The 25,095-nt window shown below is 36.1% G+C and overlaps 1 protein-coding gene across 1 annotated transcript in view; it reads right to left on the reverse strand.

The window, feature by feature from the left end:
• The window catches only part of EDIL3 (EGF like repeats and discoidin domains 3), a 227,626-nt gene that overhangs the window by 80,629 nt on the left and 121,902 nt on the right, over nt 1-25,095 (reverse strand). The window contains exon 5 of the mRNA XM_071730704.1: nt 8,092-8,205. Within this exon, the coding sequence (XP_071586805.1) occupies nt 8,092-8,205 (114 nt within the window). The remainder of the gene's footprint in view (nt 1-8,091; nt 8,206-25,095) is intronic.

The following is a 25,095-nucleotide window of genomic DNA, read 5'->3' on the forward strand; positions in this document are numbered from 1 at the left end:
TATTCACTCAAACTGGTATTTTGAGCTCTAAACAAATAGAAATTCTCCTAAATCTCATTCAAAGAGATTTTAGTAAGTAATTTTGGAAACTCAAGTCCATGTTTATTCCTTTCAAGCAGTGTTTCACAGTGGCTCAGTACAAGCTTGAAGCCACAATATATTGCCAATTGGAACTGCTAAAAAAAATCCCATACTGTAAAACCGAGTTTCCCCAGCAGGTTACCTGGAATTGAAGTATGGTTGTTTGAGGATCATGTTTAGCATTCAACACATCCAGCTTGGTTTTAACAGGGTATTTTCATGAGATGAATTCACAAGAAAGCCTGTTACCAGGTTTATGAGTTTAAGAAAAGTGTTAAATTCTGATTCCTATCAATATATTGAAAACAGACCTTTTGGAAGAAAAATTTTAGCGAGATGCATGCAAGGCTACCCCCTGAAAACACAGCCTTTAACTGTTTCAGAAACTGCTTTATTTTGCCCATGCACTTCTAATGCTCTCATTCTGTGCTGCTTCTTTTGCATAAGGTTTTTATTAACCTAAGCATGCAGGTTTTCTCAACCTTGAATCCTGATGAGCCAGGGATAGTAAAAGATGGAGCCAGGGGATACCAAGATACTCAAGACTCACTGAAGACTGTGAACATCAACCAGAGGAGTTCAAAAAGCAAGCACCTGAAGCCAGAAAGCCCCATCAGTGAGGACATGGTCTTGAAAATGCCCTTGTAAGTAAAATACAGAACACACAAATATAATTTCTTTCAAAACCGCCATGAAACCAGTAATTTCTCCTGAACTACAAATCATGAAAGTTGCAGGTGTTCTGTATTCCTGGGAACGACTTCAAAAGAATAAAAATTCCAAAATTACAGTGCATTAGAATGCTTTGGATAACACCAGGCATCCTGGGAGTATAAAAGCTGCATGTAAAGCAGAAGTCTAGAAAGTCTCTTATGTCTACAACTGCAGGTCTTTAGATATTTTTAATGTAAAAAGATGGGCATTTTGAAAGGAAGGGTATTTTCATTTAAATAAAAAAATGCCACAGTAATTTTCACTGAAAGGAAGGCGGAAGATGACCAAGTGCAGATTACTCTACTAAAACTCAAAGCACAGGAAACAAATGAAAATAATGTGAAAGTCTACTGCTTGTGATGCTAAACAAACTAAATTGGTTCACTTGCTCTGAATGCAGTCCCCCTACATAAGGACATCCTGAACACACAGAAAAGGAGATGAAGGTACCACAGCATATGTAAAAATATTTACAGTGAATAATTTGAACAGTACCTTTAAATAAAAGGCTGGAGGAAATTCATCATGTACTTTAATGGCAGCAACTCTTGGCAGTCAGCCAAATAAATTCCAAAAAACACAATGGTGAAACTGTAATGTGTCCACTGCCTAGTACCATCTGCTAGACATAAAAATGCCCAAACCAAACCAAACCAAAAAAAACCAAAAAAAAAAACCAAAAAAAAAAAAAAAAAACAAAACAAAAGAAGTGATCAAAAATTACCTGTGGAAGTGTTCACAAACTCACAAACTATTGCAATTCACAATACATGTTGCTCATGGGTGATTTTAACAATACAGAGTCATACTGATGAAATACTGATACATCAATGAAAGTGGCTCCCTGTTGCCTGCAAAAGACTTCTTTGAAGCAGAAAGTAAAAATTGCAACCCCTGGAGAATCTATCTTGGAAGCAGTACTTATTTATAGAGACTCTTGAGACTAAAGGAAGCTATAATGGAGGTAATCATAACTGATAGCTTGAACTCAGCATAGAAGCAAGAAAGACAATCAGAAAGTGCAAGAACAGAAGGAGATGCAGCTGCATCATAGAAATGCTGAGGAGTTAAGAAATGTAGAAGGTAATATGGAATTAATATAGTTTTCCCATCATACTTTCAGATGATGGGAAAAGGTGCTCTCTTTCCATTATGTGTTCACTAAACATCTGCAGGATAAGCTCTTAAATACCAGAGGCTCAGTGAAGTATCTCTCAACAGACTGATAAGATTATTCCAGAAAAACTGTGTTTTGAAGCTGTCAGTACTCTTGCACTCTACATTAATTCGACTTATTAAATCCTCATACTAGGCTTTTCCTCAACAAGAAGCACCTGGTTGAAGTATCATCTATGCTTGAATGGCTAAAGGGAATGGTAGGAAAGAAATAATACTGAATGGAAGTCTCTTCAGAAGAAAAAAAAAAAAAAAAAAAAATATATATATATATATCAGAGAAGTGAACAGGATATGTAAGTGTATGTAAAATGAAAGGGTTACGTAAATAAAACAGAAGGCGTCGCAGAGGAGCAGAATCATTATTGAGGTGTGGAATACATCACCAGGCCAGGTGATCACAACCATCTCTTTTGACAATTTTACTTCATGGCTAAGCCCATAGAAATCATCTCCAAAACTCGTCTGTGCCAGAAGGAGATTCAGAAGATATTCAAGGTGGTCCAGATGGTTGTATAAAATAGCTGGGAGATCTTTCTTTAATGATGCTTTCCATAGGATGCAAGAGATCTCAATCCCCAGGTGTAGGAAATTGGGAAAGGAAGGAAGAGACTGGCATGGCTGAGTTGAGACTTGCTGGTCAAACTAAAGGCAAGCTGGACCTACACAGGCAGTGTAGAAGAAGGACAGGTATCCTGTGAAGAGTACATGGATGTTGTAGGGTTGTGTAGGTTGTGCCTGGTTATGTAGGGATGAGTTCAGGAAGGCCAAGGTGCAGCTAGAACTGAACTTGGCAAGAGATGTAAAGAAAAACAAAAAGGGCTTCTGTGGTTATGTAAACTAGAAAAGGGAGATTAAAGACAGAATACCCCCCACAATGAGCCACAATGGTGAACTGGTAACAACAGACTGGGAAAAGGCTGAGGTTTTCAACAACTTTTTTTGCCTCAGTCTTCACTAGCAACCTCTGCCCTCATGAGTGTCATGGTGATGGCCCACAAGATGGAAACTCATGAGACAAATTCCCCTCCACTGTAAGTAATAGCAAGGTTTGTGACCATCTGAAGACCCTGAAGCTTTAACTATTCCAAGGGATCTGATGAGATGTGTCCCAGAATACATAGGGAATTGGCAGATACTGTTGCCAAGCCACTCTCCATGATATTTGAAAAGTCAGGTGAAGTCCCTGGTGACTGAAAGAACGATCATGCCCATTTTAAAAAACGGTATAAAGGACCCTGGAAACTCCTAACTGACCTGTCAGCCTCACTTCTGTTCCTGGGAAGATCATGAAACAGATCCTCCTAGAACACATGCTAAGGCACACAGAGGACAGGGAGGTGTTTCAAGTCAGCCTGCATGGTTGTTCTAGGGGCAAATCTTGCCTGACCAACCTTGTGGCTTCCCACAATGCAGTGACTACTTCATTTGACAAGGAATAAGCAGTGAATCTCATCTATTTGGACTTCTGCAATGCTTTTGACACAGTCCCCCACAGCATCCTTTTCTCTAAGTTGGATTTGACGAGTGGATTGTTCAGTGGATAAGGAATTGTCTGAATGGTCACATCCAGAGCATTGGGGTCAACAGCCTGAAGTCCAGATGGAGACCAGTGACAAGTGGTGTCCCTCAGGGGTCTGCACTGGGACCTGTACTGTTTAATATTTTTATCAATGATGTAGACAGAGGGATTGAGTTCACCGTCAACAGATTTGAAGGTGACATCAAACTAAGAAGTGCTACTGATAATCCACTGGGATAGGATGTTATCCACAAGGCCCTGGACAAACTGGAGAGGTGGACTCAGGTGAACCTCATGAGATACAACAAGACCAAATGCAAAGTCCTGCAAACAATTCACACTATTGGTACAGGCTTGGGGATGAGGCTTTAGAAAGCAGCTCTGCAGAAAAGGACTTGGGGGTGCTGGTGGATGACAAGCTGGGCATGAGCCAACAGTGCACACTTGCAGCTCAGAAGGCCAATCACATCCTGGGCTGCATCAAAAGAAGCATGGTCAGCAGATCAAGAGAGGTGATTCTGCCCCTTTGCCCTGCTCTGGTAAGACCTCACCTGGAGTATTGCATCCAGCTCTGGAGCCCTCAACACAGGAAGGACATGGACCTGATGGAGCAGGTCCAGAGGAGGGCTACTTTCTCTCCTATGAAGACAGGTTGAGGGAGCTGGGGTTGTTCAGCCTGAAGGAATAAAGGCTCCAGAGAGACCTAATAGTGACCTTCCAGTATCTGAAAGAAGCCTACAAGTCTGGAGAAGGACTGCAGTGGTAGGACAAGGGACAATGTTTTTAAATTAAAGTAGATTAAGATTGGATGTTAGGGAAGAATTCTTTACCATGAGGGTGGTGGAAAAATGGAACAGGCTTCCCTGAGGCCTCATCCCTGGAGATGAGGAATGAGATGAGGAAACCCAAAATTATTCTATGATTTTGTTTCCAACCCAAATCATTCTATGATTCTATGATTCTACAGTTCTTTGAAATACAGTTCCAAGCATATTAGTTCTATTTTAGTACTCAGTTTCAGACAATCACTTCCCTCTCACTGCAGCTGCACTATTGATAAGCAGAGGCTTTTAGGACTACTGAGAAGAATTTTGGATGTCTCAAAAAATCTCAGGGACCTGGGTGTAATTATTACAATAGTTGTCTCATGCCTGGAAATTGCTACATACGAGATAAAATGGAGGGAATTATTTAGGAGATTAGATAAGAAAAATTAATTATGGTGGAATTAAGTAGTAGGGGAAAAAAAAAAAAAAAGAAAAAGAAAAAAGAAAACAACTTCTTTGGACCATTAGGGAAAACAATATGGCATGAACTACTTCAAACTGATGGGTTACTTGACAAGAATTTACTACAAAGTATTGGTATTCTGGATATGCCAGACTAGAGCTTCTATTAGAAAATGCATCTGGAGAACAAGCTTTCAATGACAAAAACAAGATTGCAAGATGTATTTTTTCCTGTTTTGTTCTTGATATAAGATTTTTCACATGTTCTGTGAATTAGCAATCTTTAAGGTTTTTTAGGTAATTCTGAGACAGCAATCAGTAATTTACATAATTAGTGTAATAGTATTTAATTATATGACTACTGTAAATATGTTTAAAATTCTAATGGTATAATTAGAATGTGTAGTTACTACTTGTAATTACATAATTAGCTGTGATGATGTAAGTACACTTCTTATGAAAAAAGGATATTTACTTTATAGCAGCAGGTATAGTACACCATTACACTGCTGCTATATAATGAAAGTTACCATTTTGATGCTAGTTAAAGCTAAGGCTTTAAAAAAGCTAAAAAAAGCTAAAGCTAAAGCTACCTATCTCAAAAGTAGGTGAATGCTAAACATTTGTGAACTGTACTGTAGTACTAGAAACATGTCCTGAACAGGTGTAGTTCAGTGATTGCAGTCAGTACAAACATTATTCCCATCCTTAATTTTCTTTTATTTGCTGATAACTCTTCACATACTTGGCTGAAAAATATCAGTGTAAAGAGTGGTCTGGGGGAAGTATTCAAATATCTACATTGTGCATCATTTTCTAATCATAGATCTAAGTGATGTATTAGTTTTCTCTTAAATCTTCAAAGCATTTCTTATTTGACATTCCTGTGATACCATCTTGCAGACAGCAGGTTGGTGGTATCTCCAAATGTGGGTGCCTACCCAGAGGGTTTCCCATTTAGCACTCCTTAGAAGCACAGAATGGTTTGGGTTAGAAGAGATCTTAAAACTCATCTATTTTAAATCTGATCTTCTCTCAGTATGAAACCCTTCCATTTTGTCCCATGACTTCACACCCTGCTAAAAAGTCCCTCTCCATCTTTCCTGTAGTCCCTTCAAGGCTTGGAAGGTCCTCTATGGTCTCCCTGAAGCCCTCTCCCTGTACCCCAACTCTCTCCAGCCTGTGCACACTTTACATCTGAAAAATTGTTACTATAAAACACATTTTAAAACTCACTGTCCTCGATTTCTGCATCAAATCAATCTGACTGCTGTGTAGAGCTTTATCATAATTGCAAAAATTCTTTAACAATCAACAGAATAATTCTTTCAAATAAGTTATTGCTCTTCTCTGTGGGGTAAACAATAGAATCCTTGGTCAAAATTGTCAACATTTATATACAGAATCATCTCCAGAAAGATAACTTGACTAGGTGATTCGTTTACAGAGTGAATCTGCAATCTGACCCAGAAAAGACAGACTGTATGTAGCATATTTTGTAATTCAGAAATGCTTTACTGACATTATTAGAATTCTTTCACTCTTCAATGTACTGAAAATTTCTCGTTTTACATACTTATATATTTTCTGTTATATGCTCTCTAAAACAGAGTTCTGTATTCTGGAAGTGTTCAAAGCCAGGTTGGATGGGGCACTGGGTGACCTAGTCTAGTGGGAGGTGTCCTTGATCATGACAGGGGGGTTGGAACTTGATGATCTTTCAATGTCCTTTCCAACAGAAGGCATTCTATGATTATGATTTTATGATGTGTGTGTATAAGTATATACGCACACAAAACCCCAAATAATGCATAATATGTAGAACTTCAATAATGCATAATATGTAGAACTTCATACAAAAAGTTTGTCTTTACTTTTAATTAAATATACATTTGTAAAAAGAGAAAGAAGCAATAAACAACAGTTGATGATATAGAAAATGAAATAATCACTTCAAGTAGTCTGACTACTCCATTTCCAGCAAAACAGGAAATGGTTTTATGTGATCTATAAACTCAGCAATGTTCATGATGCAGCCAAAAAAACAGAAGTGATCAGCTCTGAAGAGATGGATGAGATTCCTAGTAGAATTCCAAATGTTAGTTTGGTCACACCTTATAAGGCAAGTTATTCACAAGCCACTTTTAGAGAAAATTTAGGTAGATGTTAATTTTTTACACAATCTTTCAGATAGTCAACAGGCCTGTAAAATTTTTCAAATCAAATCCTAGTCTTTGATATATCTTTGTAATTATATAAATATTATGTTGGATACCTCAAACTATTCACTTCTAGTATATAGAGAAATCTGGGAATTTTCTGAGGCTAGTTAAAAAAAAATCCAGCTTGTTGTTATTGCTTTGTTCGTTTCTTCTCCATTCTTCCCATGAACTCACTATGTGTACACAGAAGAATGAATCATATTCTTTAACTTAGTTATGGTTTCCTTTGTTTACTATTCTACTTGCAGTATGACTATTTTTTTATTTTATTTTTTCTTGCTACATATAGTAAATCTTCCTTGAGCTAGAAATACCCTTTCTTGAATATGAATTACTCCAGTATTTCAGGTATTTTGAATGCAATATCTAATACTAAAAATGCTGATACACAAATACTTTTCTTTTTCTCACTGAGGCTCCAAGGTTGACATGTTCCAGGATTATATTAGCAAGTTCCACACCACCATATTATCATTCTTTCTTTTCAACTAAACCACACAGGCTTTCTTCTCTGCAGTATTTTTAATCCACGAGTCTCTGAGATCATTTTTTAATAGGTGAATTAAGGTATTTTGGATTTCTTACCGTAGCAGCTTATTCTATTTTTATTAATTCGGTCTTCAGGATTACCTAATCTTTCATAAATGAAGAACTCTTTAGGAATCAGACCTCTATGGTATGTTCCTAGTCAATGTTATTGGTAAAATCATTCAAGATTGTTCCCAGGACAGATTTTGGATGAACACCACTAATGACTCTTCTGTAAACCAGTTGTCCACCTTTCAGAAGCTAGAGACATGCCAGAGAAAGTAACATTCATTTTTTCCTGTTTTTACACATTGATTATTGTTGAAGATGATTGATGAAGACTTAAGAATTTTTTGTATTTTCTACTTGACACTAATTCCTCCTTGTTTAATTTTGATAATAATTTTTCATTCTGCAAGTGTTTTCATCATATCAGAGGCAAATGAATGTATGACAGATTTGGTATCCTAAATATCATCCATTTTGAAAAAGATTAGGATCACTTTTTTGAGATATGCACTTGCAGGTAAGAGAAATATTTCCCTATTTTACTGTTTCTTCAACATTTCTATATTTTTAAATTAAAAAACAAATAAATGTAAAAACATGCAATACTTACTTTGTTGGCAGTTTCGGCCCATAAATTCACCTGGACATTCACAGGAATAGTTGGCAACAAGATCTGTACAGATTCCACCATTCTTGCAGGGTTCGGATTCACATTCGTTTATATCTGCAGGAAGCACACAATGTAATGTCAGGACCATCAAAGAGAAATTGTGAAAGTGATAAATACGTATTTAAAGGCCTAAAAGCCAACATGTTTGTCCAATTGACATTAGAAGACAAGTTTTTTTGCCCAGCAAACACACATAGTAAGGGTTCTGATTAAACAGGATGTACCTTACGAAAAAAAAAAAAAAAAAACCAAAAAAAAAACAATTACAGAAAAATGTAGCTAGTTTGATAAGCCTACTATGTCCCACCACACAACAGTATTTAAAATTGTGCTCAGGAATTTCCACTGGAGCTCTCATAGGACATAAGGACAAAAAGTCACAGCTTGGCCCTAAATAAACAAATTCAGTCAATCAACGCTAATAGAGTTCTCATTAGTGATACTTGCTACTTGAAGGAATGTAGCTACTTCTTTATCAACAGATACCAGTTAAGAATGTCTCTCAGTTCATCTTAATTCATTAAACTCTAATTGACAAGGTTGTTTAACCATCTAAAAAATTTCCTTTCTGTGCATGAGTTGGTGAGCAAATTGAAACTAATCACTTGATCTAGAAGCTCACAAATTTTATTAAATTCAGAAAAGACAGAAAAGATGGTTAATTTCATTTGAGTTTCCTTTTTCCAGTATACTTTGTCAAAAGTTCAAAGAATAATAATCCTCTGTATTTTTCAGTGTATTAAGCTTCAAGCATAGTACCAGATTCTGATACATATTCCTATGAGAAGGCCAACAGCTTTCTGGGCTGTAGAGTGCAATTACTTGCAGAAGGTCAAGTGAGGTGATCCCTGCCTCAGCACTGATTAGGACACACCTGGAATGTTGTGTTCAGCTGGGGGCTTTCCAGTATGAGAGTGCCATGGACTTACTGGAGAGAGTCCCACAGAGGGCCACTAAGATGCTTAAGAGACAGGAGTACCTTGCCTATGAGGAAAGTCTCAGAAGATGGCACTATTTATCCTAAAGAAGATGAGAGTCAGGAGAAAAATTATCAGTGTTTATAAATACCGAAAGGAAGGGTGAAAAGCAGGGTGCCAGGTTCTTTTCAGTGTTGCCCAGTGACAAGTGGCAATGGGGACAGACTGAAACACTGTACTTTCTGTCTGAACATCACTAAAAACATTTTTACTGTGAGAGTGACTAAGAAGCAGCACAGGTTGCTCAGAGTGTTTCTGGATTGCCCATCCTTGGCAACATTAAAAAAAAAAAAAAATGTATATAGTCCTGGGCAAACAGCTGTAGGTGGCCCTGCTTTAGCAGAAGGGGGTGGACCAGATGACCTCCAGAGGTCCCATCCAACCTCAACCATTCAGTGAGTTTGTGAATATTCCCTGCTGCTTTGAAAAGAATTGTAGGGGTAGACCTTCAGCTGAATGTGGAGTCAAGTTCCAGTTCTTTGAACTAGAAAAAAATGAGAATTTTTACTAAAATTAATAAGATTCACTGATATCTGAGCTTCTTTTTAATCCCTTGTGTTTTACTATTTGTTTCCTATAAAGATACAACATAATAGAATAATAAAAATTTATGAGGTTAGCTGAATTTCTATCTATTAAAGAGAAAAAAGAGGAGTAACAGCCCAGAGTGTCAGAGATAAAAACTGCCAAGGAAAATGACCAATTAACAAGCCAACTCAATTCTAAATTAAATTCTTTATATGTATTTATAAATTTAACAAGATTTTCCAGCTCCCAATTTGCCTTTAAAAGCAAAGCCTATTAACCTTACATTTTCATCTGGTTATTCATCATTTTAATATAGGCTAACACGTTTGTGGGAAAAAAATATCAAGGACACTGTGAAACAAAAAACATTATGTGAACACATGAACTATCTCTTACTTGGTGAAATAAAAGTAGAAATTTATCCTCTCAAAAGATCTTCAGTGTAAAGGTAATATCTTCTTAAGATATATAATTTTTCTAATTTGCCATTCATATTGAAATAGGTAAGTAAAACTGCATGACTTTCCAGTAGGTTTCATATTGTCTGTACAATGATGTAGAAAACAGACTAAAGTTTTGGTCCAAGATATTTTTAAAGCAATCTTTCTATTCTATCCCTATGGAGCAATTAGTTATGATCAGAGCAATAAGAATGGAAGTTTTTTAATTACTATCTTTCCTATTTGAATCCTAAATTATTTTTTTCCAACTAATTTGTGAACCTTTAGTCCCATGAGTTCAAACAAATCTGTCATATTTTATGAAAAAGGAAAGACGATTCTCATTTTAGTATTGTGTTTGATACCAGAACAGAGGTTTTAATTGGGAAGATAATGAACAAAATTGTGTTTAAAAAAGGAGCATAAATTCCACATAATTATTTCATTTAGTATTAATTATCTCATTTGATTGACTGTGTAGATTAGCATATGTAGTTAAAAGTAGTTCCTGTGACCTGTGGTCAGTTTGTTCAAATTCTTAAAGGTACCTAATATGATAATCAAACTTGCACCAGCTGACATGTTTCTTTCATCTGAAACACATTATATTCCCTTCTAAAATTTGTCATATTATCACGATAAGAAGAAAATTTGAACTGAAATTTTAAAATGCAAGAGTTCCTGGAGTAGCTGCTCCTAAAGACAGTAAAGTGTCAAAGAAAAACTCTTTATATGTTGTCAGATACAAACCCTTCACTGGCTATGCAGTCAGCCTCCCTATACTAGAAGGATGTGCTTTTAATGTAAATTAACTAATTCAAAGTAAAATAATTGTAGGCTGCTAATGATTTTTCAGGTACACTTAGGTGTTATGCTTAGGGTTGAAGCTTTGTTTAGATAACAACCTTACTCACTGGAGAAACTAAAACACAGGTAGCTGGGCACTACCAGAGAATTCAGTTCCTCAGAGAATGACTTAATAAGACAAATATAGAGTGAAATGGGGTCCTGAACAGGTTTAAGTGTCAGCACAGGTGAAGTCTGCATTTCTTAATAGTGTCCAGGTTAGCTAACAAAACAAAACAAAACATAACAAAACAAAACAAAAAAAAAAAAAAAACCACCACTAATCAAACCACAACAAAACCAAAATCCAAGCAACCCAAGAAAATCTAAATAAAGAAAAATGTTACAACCTCCATGCCCAATACACCAAGATTTCACTACTGAAGATGAAGGAAACAAGAACCAAGGAAGCACTGACCATTTTCTTAAAAAAAAAAAAATAGACTGCTCCCTGAGTAATAGCTTGAATGGCTAAAACAGTTGATAAGGAAGTAAAGCTTTATTTTAGATTGAAGATGATTAAATTTACAGTTCCTACTAAGATCAAACCATAACTAGAAACCTATTATGCACACTTCTGTTTGAAGCACACTCACGGTGGAATCTGGAACAGAAGCATGTTGTCAGAAACTGGGTGAATCAGAAAAAACTCAGGAAATTCATCAGGAGAAAGAATTCTAGGGTTTTGTCATTACAAATAGTGCTGCACTAGCAAACATAATATAATTAAAAATACATGACCATAATTTTAGACTTTTCTTTTTAAATATGATCAAGTTTTCCTCAAAAGTTATACCATGTGAAATGGGCATAAAATGTATGTAAATGTTATAAACAAAGATTTAACTGTTACTTCCAATGACCTGAGATCTTCTGCAAGCTAGTTGGTATAAACCTGACTTCTGTGACAAAGGGACAGATAGGCCCAATCAATTGTTTTTGCCAACACAGCTTGCATTTTGGCTGCAAATGCACACCAGTATCTTGTTCCTGTCCCCTGCTTGCTTGATCTTTACTTAACCCAAATTCCTGGTTCCTGCCACCTGAACCCTTGTTTGTGATCCAAAATCTTTTGCAGTACAGACTTTCTGGAGTCCCCTCCTGCTGTCAAGCATGTTCTTTTCTTATCCTTTGACTTTCTAGTTATTTTGGCTTCCTGATCACACTTGGTCTGCTTGTCACAACTCTAACTCATGCTTTTAATCAGTCTTCTATCCTGCTAGACAACTGTTGGCTCATCACAGCCACATCATCTAAGGTCAAGTGTCCATACTGGAAGTAAAATTTTCCTTTACTAGAAGCACTAAATAGATAGAATCCAGTTTCTGCCTTACTAATAAATATTATTTTGCTATAACGAAGTCAATTTAGTTGAGAGAAAACAGGTGAAAATTGAAGATCACATGGCTATAATATCTGTCTCATAACTGGCTTCTATGAAGACACACAGTTATACACTGGATAATGATTAAGTCACACTTTGAGAAAAATGACATCCCCACTCCCCAGTTTTACTAAGTTTTTAAAGAAACACAGAAAATTTAGAAGCTTCCCTACTCAGTTCTATGTCAAAATAAAAGTTGTTGATAACTAACAATCTTTTCAAATACCTTTACATTTGGAAACTGGTAAGCCTAAAATTGGAGAAACACATGGTATAGAAGAGTTTTCTTTTAATTTTTTCTTGTAGTTGCCTGATTGATCTCTACAGATTTGTCAAATGTATTCTCAGTACATTTTTCTTTAATGCACATTGGTCCTGAAAGATTTGATTATATGAATAAGTAGTATATTAGTGAGACCACATGCTATGTATGATCTTGATTGCAGAACTTCATAATACCTTATTATTATTTAACATGAACTTTCAGATATCCAGATTTTTGTTATTACTTTCCTAACAAATGCCATGGAAGCCAGATGACACAATCTTTTTTTTTTTTTTTACAGATTTGTACCAATTCGCTCAAGCACTGTGTTTTATCCTAGAGATTTAATGGTGAAGCTCCATGGAAAAGAATAAAATTGTACAGTTTTACTAGGTAAAGAATTGGACACAAGAATCAATACAACTTAATATGCCTATTTGATTGGTGAGCTACTCAGTTAAATGATAAAATTTGAAGGATCATAGCTGTTCACATAGAGAAGGAAAAATTTCCTTTAAGAGAAGAAGACCTCTGATAAAATATTAAAAGAAAGAAGTTATGAAACATTAGTTTCATACCCCTTTAGTTTATTAAAACAATCCTAAGTTGTAGGATTGTCCTTAAGGAAGACAACCTCATTTTTTTCCTAAAAAATAATAAAATTTTCTATTTAAACAGAATAAATAAACATCACCATGAAGTTTACAAGCACAGGTACATCACCTTAAATTTTTGGTTAAGAGATACAGAAAATATAAATAATTCCTGTGATAATAGTTCATTTTAATTATGTTTATGAAAGTTTCTAACCTGCTTCAGAAAAAGTTTTTGTCTGTAATTAATTTAAACAAAAAAATTAATCTGTAACTTCAGCTATAACTATTCCTTGCTTTATCCAGAATTAGAAAAAAAAAAAAAGCATGAATACATTACTACTGAATCCCTGGTATGACAGATTTTAAAAGTGTTTGAGGGTATTCCCATGGAATCTGGGAATTCAGAGTATATTATTAAATCTGAACTGGATTTATTCAATTCACATTCAATGCAGGGCAGACATTTGCTAAAATTCAGTGGTTTGATTGGTTTTTCAAAGCTAGTTTCCTGACCACAGAAGGCTCTAAAAATGCTGTGCCATATAATCTGCAGAAAACTTCAACTACAATGTCACAGTGAAGTCATTCACATCTTTATTATCTGACGTTCAAAAAGATCAGAAAACAGCTTTACACTAGAGACAAAAAAAGTACAAGCCTCCCCCCCCACAGCTTTAGAGGCTAAACATTGTATTATCCCTATTCTCATTATTCTATATAAAAATTTCCTTCCCCTGCAAATATTTGGTACAATGTGCTGTGGTAAATGGCTTTCAGAATAATCGATCTCAAAACTGCCTATTAGAATTTTTTCTGAAGCATTCATTATGTATGTTTTCAGATAGCATATTGAGAGTAAGTTACGTAAGAGAGTTACTAAAGCTCTGTTCTGAACCCAAAAGAGGAATTCTAAATAAGCTGGACAAGGAAAAAAAAATCATGTCTAGATGTAATTCAGAATTTTTGGCTTCACTATATGGGTGTTTGAGGTACCCTCGTAACCAACAATGTCTAAACACATAACAAACACAATTTTCTGAAGAGTTCAGTTCCTCCTGTCTGTTCTGTCAGAAACTGCCTCTTCCTGCATCCTTCCTAATATGACAGGGTTGACTTTTAAAGCAATTTTTTTTACCTCTTAGGCTTCTTTATACTACCATAGAATCATAGAATGGTTAGGGTTGGAAGGGACCTTAAAGACCACCTAGATCTAGCCCTTCTGCATGAGCAGGGACACCCCCTGCTTGATCAAAGCCCTGGTTGATACTGTTTTCATTATGCCTCTGTAATGTATTCTTTATATATTTATATATTTATATGTATTTTTTTTAAAAAAAAGCTCTCATGTTACTTGTATGAAGTTTATAGTGAATGTAAGTGTAGTTTTCAGAACGTTAAGTTTAACTACAGAACTATGAGACAAAAAATAATAAAAATTATCAAGAAAAAGACCCAACGAAATATTTTGCTGAACACTGTTCTTCCTCACTTGAATTGAGGTCAGGAAAAAAATTATTATTCAAATTAAGAATTGCTAGGAACCTACAGAGGCAGCCTCTATGAATACTGCAAAGTTTATGCATCACTCTAATGTACACAGTTTAGCACTTTATGTGCTATGCACATTTTGTAATGTGCAGCTTTTCGAGCAAGAGACCAAATATTAATGAATTCTATATTTTTAAACTCCAAAAGCAGTTGTCAACTGTTTTCTTTATAAACTATGTAAAAGAATAGCCAGATCACAATTAATTTCATAAAAGCCTAATGGGAGCTTCCAGAGAAGGTGACTGTTGTCTCCAAATGACTGAGAATATTCTAAATATGGTAAGCCTATATAGGAAGATTTGCCACTGTAACTGTACATTTCTTCCTATGCTCAGTAATATGGCTTTATTTTCATACTGGTGTAATGTGAGGATATATTAAGTCCCTATTTCTGTTTTGAAAACTCCTATAGAATAAATGGGAAAACTAGCTAGTGCTCAGATCATGCAATGAAATCAAAATGTGCAAAACTTTAAACTTTTGTATAGACACTATACAACTATTATTATTACTATTATTTTCTCTGTGGAGTCATACTTCCAACACTGAACTATGTTGGCATTTCCTGATCTTTTATACAGCTGTTTAAATGCATATTCAATGTCTTTTCATCTGAATTAATTTAATATAGGTTTGGAATTGCATTCCCAGGACCTTTCTTATTAGTTTTAAAAGAGTTGATACTTTAAAAGTTTTTTTACTAATTAAGCATATTTTGCATTTTTAATTACTTTTAATGTATACTGGTATGGTAACTTTCGTCACATTAAGTAACTTGCCACTTAATTTGACACTGTAGATGCATGTCTTCAGGACAACAATTTCTATCATTTCCAATGGACCTTATTAAAATAATTGGCTATTTACATAACAAGCATTTGGCTAATTATTTAACTGCAGCTGAGGAAAAAAAAACTTATTAAAAAGTGAATCAACTTGTGAATCATTTTTTATTACAATCAATGCTCAAAAAAAATCTCACCTTCATGAGTAAACTTGAACTATGCAGCATTAGACTATAACTCCAAACAGATTATTTGGTAAAATAGCATAGGTGGGCTCATGATAAGAAGTCCAATTATTTTTAAAGCAAGTTTGAACACAGATGTGTAAATTAATGTACTTCCCCTCACATATCCTAAAATAATTGTATGCTTTCAAATGCCATTGTTTATGCACTTTAGAATAGAGTGATTACAGTAATGGATCTTTTCCACATGAGTAGAGTAATGGAATGTATTTTAAAAAATGTTATTAGACCAACAAATCGTGCAGGATATGATGATGGGTGTTGTAAGTTGACTAAAACAGATGGTTAAATTTGTTCACATGTCTGTATTTAATATACACAGAGTGAAGAGTATTCCTTTATGGCTAATATAGATACACTTAAGCTCTGGTAAAAAGTTGTCTGAGGGACTTCAGTGCACTTACATTGTATAACTGTGTATATAAATGTGCTTCATATAGGTAATTTCCATATTTTGCTAATACCTTTCAAATTCATACTCCTAGCTTCTCATAAATATCTTCATGTTTTACTGCTTATGAAACTTATTGTTAGATTTAAGCACAGAAATAATCCCACACAGTAAATAGGAGATCTTATGGCACAGTTCTCTTTTTCCCCCCTCTAGCATCCGTGGAGTACCACATTTTGTTACAATTACGTATATGGGACACACACCAGATTAAAAGCACATTTATGAATCAGTGAAGAATCATGGAGGGTTCATAAATCAAGGAATGGCTGAATATGTGATTAACCATGAACCTGTTGCTCACTATAGCAAATCACAGTGTTAAACTATTATGATAGTAATCCTTTGTCTTATAAGGATTATACATATGTACACAAACATAAGAGCAAAAAGAAAGATCTACAAGTTGGACACCTCATTCCCTGGAAGGTGATGCAGAAACCATTCTGGAAAGTATTTCCCAACACAAGACAGTTGATGCAGAGTAGTCAGCATGGATTTATGAGGAAGAAACCATGCCTGACTAAGGTAAGTAATAGTTTTAAACAGTGAGGCCACTGGGTCAGTGCATGGGGGAGAGCAGTAGATGTTGTTTACTTCAGTTTCAGTAACACTTTTAACACTGTCCCAAAACTTACTCATAGATATGCTGACAGTGTGTGCAGGTTAGATAGGTAGAAAGTGAGGTGGATTAAAAACTGTCTGAATGGCTGGACCCAGAGGCTGTTGATCAAGGGCAAAAAGTCCAATTGGAGGCAAATCACTGGGGGTGTATCCTAGGGGTCAATATAGGGGCAAGCGTGGTTCAGCATCTTCATTAATGACCCAGACACTGGGACAGGTTTCTCAAAGCCCAGCACAACCTGACCTTAAACACTTTCAGACATGGGGCATCTGAAGTGTTGTGTTCAGTGCTGGGCTTTCCAGTACAAAAAAAAAAGACTTTTTATTGTCAGTCCAGTGCAGCACCATGATGACTAAAGGACTGGAATATCTGCTCAGTCTGCAGCAGGGGAGGCTCAAGGGAATCTCATCCTTGTGATTAGATAGCTGATAGGAAAGTATGAAAACAAAAGAGCCAGAATCTCTTCAGTGGTGCCCATGGACCAGACAAGAGGCAATGAGCTCTACTTAACATAGAGGAAACTCCATTTGAACACTCTTTCTGACCGTGAGAGTGGTCAGTCACTGAAGAGAGGTTGTGGAGTCTCCAGCTGAGAAAATCACAACATGGATGGACACAGCCCTAGGCAATCTGCTCTGAGTGATGCTTCTTGAGTATGGGGGTTGTACTAGAGGAGGTCCTTTCCAACTTAAACAATTTTGCAATTCTGTGATACGTGCATACGGTACATATGCCATGTATACAGTATTCATTCTCTGTAGCAAATACATTTATTTGCTAAGCACTTACCAATCATTTTCTCTTTTGGATTACAGTAATTTATTTCCTTGTCTCCTCTTTAATGGTAAAATGGAAGATTTCATCTCCCTCTCCAATAAAAGATGCAAAAAGTGTATGAAGTAGTTTCCTTACATAAACAATGACTGTCTAGCAAGGAAGGGAAATATTTAAGGCAGTGACTTCTGTCTCCAGCTGACTGGCAGCTCTATTATCTCAGGGCACACAAACCCCAGTCGTTCTCTGTGACTCATATTCCTACACTGTCTGTTTTACACTAAAAACATGTTTCAGAACTGGAACTTATATTTAAGGAAGCTAGCCCAAGCAATGTCACCTTTGCTTGATGATCACACCAAATAAGGCCTATCCAACCGATCTGTACATTTTCCAAATCTATGTTTATCATTTAGGGAACTGCCTTGCAGTCGATACAAGTATCTGTACCTTAGCTTATAAACATGAGTGGTAAAATTCTTGTAAATGATTTTAAATTTTGCTGAGAAATGGGAGGAGGCTTTTTCTCTGTTAGATTACTGAAATAATGAAACCAGAAATAAATACTGCAAAGTCTAAATTTTAGGTTCAGGAAACAATTCTTTTTTTCTTTTTTTTTTCCCTCATCTTAGTGCATAACTCCAGAAATGTTCTGAAGATCCCTTAAATACTAAGGATGACTGATGCAGAAAATAGAAAGGATGAGAAAGAATAATTTCTCTCTAACAACGAAAACTACTGCTATTGTAAGAGAACTGAGATTTTAAATAAACTAAAAACCTACATGAAAGTAATGACTGTATGAATAACAGATCTGCTAGTTACATGAAAGGATCACATAGAACACATTTGCAGAACCAGACACCTTACTGACTTGTGTTGAGGATAAAATGAAATCTGAGAAGATTACAAGCCTATATATTACTTGCAGGTAAGCAGGAATTTAAATTCTTTTATGGTGTAGTGCACACTCACCTGGACCATTGAACATCAATTCACTGCCAATGCCTTGTTGTAAGAGGGTAGTTCCTAAATTCTATAATTTTTGCTCATTCATGGCCACACACAGATCCCATCAGAAGTCCTTCTGAGATTATAGCAACTACTACCCACAGAAGCTCTATGCAGTTGGGCATAGAAGTGTCAGAGTAAGAATAAGCTCCTCTGGAAAGTTTTAGGAGTCTATTTTCTCTTATTAAGAACAGTCACAAAGAGGGAGTATATCAGTTGCAGTATTACTTCTGATTTGTTTGAAACAAAGAGCTGCTAATTCCAGCTTTTACATCCCTCTTTACTACCCCATCTTCCCACTTCTCCAGGACCTAGCATCTGTGTGGCCCCACTCAGTCATCTGATCACACCAGAAATCCCTTCCTGTGGATATGTTGCACACTTCCAGACAAACCTGGGAAGATGATTCATACTGAAGTCTGATAGGAGCATATTCTCAGGTAAGATGGGCACCATTTTGGCAGCACCACGTAATCACACTCAAGCATTAAACAAAATTCAGGCCAGATCATGAGACTGCAGAAACCCAAATGTCTCTTGAGACAATAGAGCTGAAGATGTTAAAAAATCATAAGGAAAGAAAAAGAGCAATATCTATTCACTGTTTTCATTGAACCTGGTGAAAAATGCAGGCACAGGAAAGTTATGTCTACATCGGTGATTCCTGTGATCTAACAGAATTGTAGCAGCAGATTTTAATGATTAGAGCTGACACAATGTCTGCATGTCCCCACACATATCTCAGGGGTGTTTTCTTTGTACAAGTTCTAGACTTCCTGGCTAGTCTGAATGTCCTTTTACCCACTGGGATCTTTTATGTCAAATCCTAATGTATATATGAGGAATTTTAGACTGCTAGAATGTTTTCTCTTGGATTATTTTAATCTCAAAGGGATCCAGTTCTTGCTCTGAGACTGCTCAGAAAGTGGAGATGATCAAGAGATTTTCTTTAAAAATGTACTCCTGATTCAAACTAAAACACTCATCCATATTCTCTACAGAAATAATCGTATGTTATTTAACACATCAGAATAAATGCAAGCTGGAAGAATATCCATGGTATTCAAATGCAAATGTGACAGCACCATGAGTTTTGGTTGAGATATTTTATGAACACAAAGGGAATGCATTTGTAATTCAGATTGGTGTATACTATTAGGCTATTATCTCAATTTATTGAGCTTCAAGTGCAAGTACCGTTGTTTCAAGTTTTGCACACAAAAGCAATGAGTTTTATGCTATATCCTTCCCTCCCCTCTGTGTACCACTTACTTGCAAATAAACATACTGATCTCAAATAAATACTACTTATAATTTCAAAAGACTAGCTAGAGTGCTGAACAGATTTCTGGATCTTCCTTTTTAAAAGTTCTTTGCTTCTTCAAAATGCTTCTGTGAAGAAGAAGGAAAACATCTCATGACTGAATTTTTTTTCTTTTTTAAATTTTTAGAAAATTTGCCATGTAAATTGCTCAAGTTCCAAAACATTAAAGTCAGTCATAGAATTTTCAACTGTTTCAGCAAACAATGGAAATACAATATTCTGTGTAATAACAGGGAACTATACAGACATATTCTAGCATAAGTTCCTAACACAAATACAGTATTTTAATTCCACATCCTTGACACATCTACATGCACAGATGGCTGAGCACAGTAGTTCTTACAGCAGCAGAACTATAGAAGGGAAAAACCAGAAAAACATCTACATTACAAGACATCTTTTTCTAACAGCTGCTTCCTACACAGATAGATCAGACCATGCCACTGCGTGACGAATTTCTAAATGATAAGTTTTGTCTCATTAAATAATTATATTTCATTTCAAGATTTCATTTATCTTCATTATATTTCTTACAGAAATATGCTGGTGTGTCTGTAATGAATCTGTGAATGCAACACAGACTGATCACTATCCTTCCTTTAAAGCTGCAGCATGGTTCTTTTGATCTTAAACCTTCGCAATGGCTGAAAAAGTCTTGCAATTTCTTGTGTCTGACTAAATGGGCATAAAAAGTGAGGAGAAGGAGCAGAGAACAGATGTTTTGTTCAGCTCCCATTTTCCCATATTCTTCGTCCAACCATTGATAATTCTATTGTTGTTCATTGATTGCTGTCTTGTTTGGGATTGAGTGGAACCTCAGCATGCTTGCAGATGACACCAAGGCTAGAGGGGTAGCTGAAGGAAGGGAGGTCTTTCAGATGGACCTGGACATGCTGGAGGACTGGTCCTATCATGAAGTTCAACAGGGCCAAGTGCAAGGTTGTGCACCTGGATTCAGGAAGTCCCTAATATCAATACAGACAAAGGGATGAGGTTTTAGAAAGCAGACTGACAGAAAAGAATTGGATTGCTGGTGGATGAAAAGCTGGACATGAGCCAACAGTAAGCACTTGCAGCCTAGAAGGCCAATCACATCCTGAGCTTCATAAAGCAAGTGACCAGTGGCTCAAGGGAAGTGATTCTTCATCCTCACTCTTGTGAGACCCCACGTGGAGTGTTACATGCAGGGCTGAGCTCCCCAGTATGAGAAAACACAGACCTGTTATGAGTGGGTCTTCTTCCAAAAGAAGATTGCAAGAATGGTCAGAGGGCTGGAGCACCTCTTCTGTGAAGAAAGTTTGGACTATTCAGTTTCAGGGCAACAATATTACAGTCTTTATATAAAGGGAGAGTAAAAGATGGAGAGACATTTTCCCAGGGTCTTTAGTAACTGGTCAAGTGGCAATGGTTTTAAACTGAGAGAGGGTAAATTTAGACTGGACATAAGAAAGAAGCTGGGTTTTTTTTTTTTTATGAGGGTGGTAAGACACTGGCACAGGTTGCCCAGGGAAGCTGTGGATGCCCCATCCCTGAAGCTGTTCAAGGACAAGTGGGATGGGGCTTGGAGCAACCTGTTGTAGTGGGAGGTGTCCCTGCCTGTGGCAGGGGGTTTGGAACTATCTGATCTTTAAATGTCCTTTCCAACACAAACCATTCAGTGATTCTACAATCTGTATCATCTACCTGGTCAGACTTTCATATATTAACACATTCAACTATAATAATTTTGCACTCATGTAATAATGTGGTTAAGAATTTCCTCTTGATGCCCGTTCTTGAAGGGAAGTTATGTAAGTGGGAACAGCCCAATGCTTTAAGTCACTTAGCATACCAAACCTCTGTCAAAGAGACCATCTTCAAAAGTTTAAGAAAAGGTCTTATGACTGTACAGAAAGCCAAGGGTATCACTCCCAGCATATTGAGGAGTGATATCCTTGAGCAGGATCCTCCAAGACTGAGGCCTTGAGCAGCCTGGTCTATTGGGAGGTGTCCGTGCCCATGCAGGGAGGTAGGATTCCAATCCTAGCCATTCTATGACTGTTAGAAAAATGGATTTATATTAAATGATGGAGATTAGGCTCATTCAAAGTGTCAAACTGAGAGTGCAAAAGTAAAAATTTATAATAAAAGAAATCAGATAATATCAGTAGCATTATCTAAAGGATTGACACTAAAATCAAGATGTGTTTATGTTTTCTAACCACAGTTACTCCTTTCAAAGTGTCCTTTGCAGAGTCTTACTATGTAAAAGAAATCCTTGCCAAAAAAGCATTGTGAGTATTCCTATGGAGAAGATTAAGACTAAACAAAAAGAAAATGGACAATTGTCACAACTCTGGAAAGCTGCCAAAACCAAGATATTGAATTTGAAAATGGAATACAGGAAGCAAGGCAGTAAAAAAATGCTTATTTTCTGAACTCAGGTTCTAAAAAGAAGAAGAGAGAATAGCACGTAGGTATTACAAAATGACCTTTTCCATTGAAGAAAACAATTCTCTATCACTTTTTGTAACAGACTTGAAATGAACACTTCTTCTTTTGTAAGACTGAAAGATAACCCAAAAAAGAACAAAATAAAAATTTACACCAAGATGAAAGATAGTAGTTTTTGCTTGTTTGAATGCATAATCGTGAAGACAACTAAACTACTAATACAGTATTATAATAGCTAAACTATAATGCAGTATTAAGAGGTAAAGTGTGAGCATAACACAACAAGACATACTGAATTAACTGTTGCTGCTCTTATTCAAGAAAGCCTTCTATTGATGTAACCTGGAGTTTGAATGATGAGGGCATCATTATGCCTTTATCTGAAATACCCAATATGTTCAAGTATGAGACATTGTATTTAAGAAATATAATCTTCACTTTAGCATGATAGACTAAGGAGAGAAAACCCCCATGAAAGTTGAAACTAATCAGTCTTGAAACTACTCATAATTTTTTTACAGTAGTTATCTGTTACAAAAAATGTAACAGCATAATCCATATTCATCTTCATTCTTATTTCCCAAAGCCGTGTAAAACCATTTACACATTACTTTCAAAAAAAGCAGCCTATTGAGAGACTACAAAGGAAACTGAGGTTTTTTTGTAAAAGCATTTTCATGCAGAATTAGCAAGACTCATTGCAAGTATTTTTGTGCAAAGTTTTCAGGAATATAAACAATTATTCTCATCTGCAGAAACTCAGTGTAAAGACATATTATATATTTATATTACAAAAGAGAGATTGTGTAATGTTGACCTTACAATAACTATTACTGAATTCAAAGAGATCCTTTTAACTTTAGTATTTATTCTTAACTCATCAAGAGGATCCTGTATGTGCAGAATATATGCTATATGCTATCTTTATGCTATATGCTATATGCTATCTTTTTAACACAGAACATCAACAAATTTAATTTCCTTGACAATCAAACATCAACTTATGCACTTCTGGAATGTAGTTTTGTTTCATATTAAACTAATACCAACTCTCAAGAAAGACAGAAACTAGGGGAACAGAGATTTACCTTCCTACAATGGAATATAAATGTTTATAATAGGTATTTACACCTAAATGTCTTCCATTCCACAAAACCACATCTTCTTAACCATACCCTTCACTGTGTACTCCAGTCAATGCATTAGTCATAAGAAATCGACTCCTCAGCTCAATATCCCCATAAAACCCAAAAGCAATGGGGAAGATCTATTTCCTCTCACTGTGACATCTCATAAAATGAACTTAAGTAACAGAGAAAGAAGCTTAATAAAAGCCTCAGTTGAACATCCTCTTCTGCTTAAACCAGTAAAAACTGAAAAGAATCTTCCAACAAAATGTTGCATAAAAGATATAGAAAGTAGCATGATGGTCTTCTGCCAAATAATACAACTTTGTCTTCAGCAGAGGTCACAGTCACAACAAAATTTACCACAGAACAAAAAGGTTCTGCGAAGACCATGGAGAAAACATTTAAAAGTCCTGGAGAAACTCTCATGTCAAACAGAAAGGAAACAATTTCAACTGTTTTCATAGGAATAAATAAGTAGGAAGATGAGTGGCATACAGAAATAATTTAAAAGCTGCTTTCCTACTAGTCTTATGATACACAAAGAAAGAAGAATTTAGAGATGCTGAAAGACAGCAGGTTTAAAGTTGAAAATGGAATTTTTTTCAATATACAGCATAATTCAGCTATGAAACTAAATGCATCAGGAAATTGTTAAGGTCAGTTATACAACAAGCTATTGGAAGCAGGGATGAATGAGCAGAATAAACAATGCAATGTAAGAAAATGCCAACAAGAGTGAAATAAAGTTGGAGGGGATATTGTACTTCCTACTTGGAATTTTAAGCCAATTTCAGGCTACTGGAGAATTAAATAAAATCTTCAAGTGGGGGTTAAGTTATGCCTCTTCTTTTTGTGCAGGTATGTCTTGACCCTTCGTGTGAAGTACCCAGTGTTGGTCTATTACCTGAGATGTAATGCTTTTTCTCTTGGGGTTTCAGGCAATCTTATCTCAGTCACCCAGTGCTCTAACCAAGATGTTTGTTTGGATTTCAAGGAAAAGCCCCCCCCTTCCAGTAGACCCCCAATTTTTCAGTAATCTTCATTCTTACAGCAGCCTTCTGTAAGGCTGCTGTGTGAAAGGGATCTGCAGGAAAGCTGGGGAGGGGCTTTTCACCAGAGAGGGTACTGATAGGACAAGGGGTAATGGTTTTAAACTGAAAGGGGACAGATTTATTTTAGATATTAGGAAAAATTCTTCACCATGAAGCTAGTAAAATACTGGCACATTTTGGGAGGCTGTTGATACTCTTTCCCTGGAAGTGTCTAAGGCCAGGTTGATTGAGGCCTTGTGCAACTTGGTCTAGTGGGAGGTGTTCCTGCCCATGAAGGTGGGTTGGAAATAAATGATTTTAAGGTCCCTTCCAACCCAAACCATTCTATGATTCTTACCTCACATTTGTTGTAAGAAGGCTCATCAGCAAACCTTTACCTCTTTTCAACTGATGCACACAACCTATTAGAGGATTTTTTTTCTGATCAGTTTCACACAAAACTTTTCCTGGATTTCTGTGAATGGGGCAAACATTTTCTGTGCTGCCACACCTACTGGTTTTATCATGTTTGTGCTCCACTATTTGCCTTC

This window comes from Heliangelus exortis, chromosome Z (assembly GCF_036169615.1).
Source record: "Heliangelus exortis chromosome Z, bHelExo1.hap1, whole genome shotgun sequence".
Lineage (NCBI taxonomy): Eukaryota > Metazoa > Chordata > Aves > Apodiformes > Trochilidae > Heliangelus > Heliangelus exortis.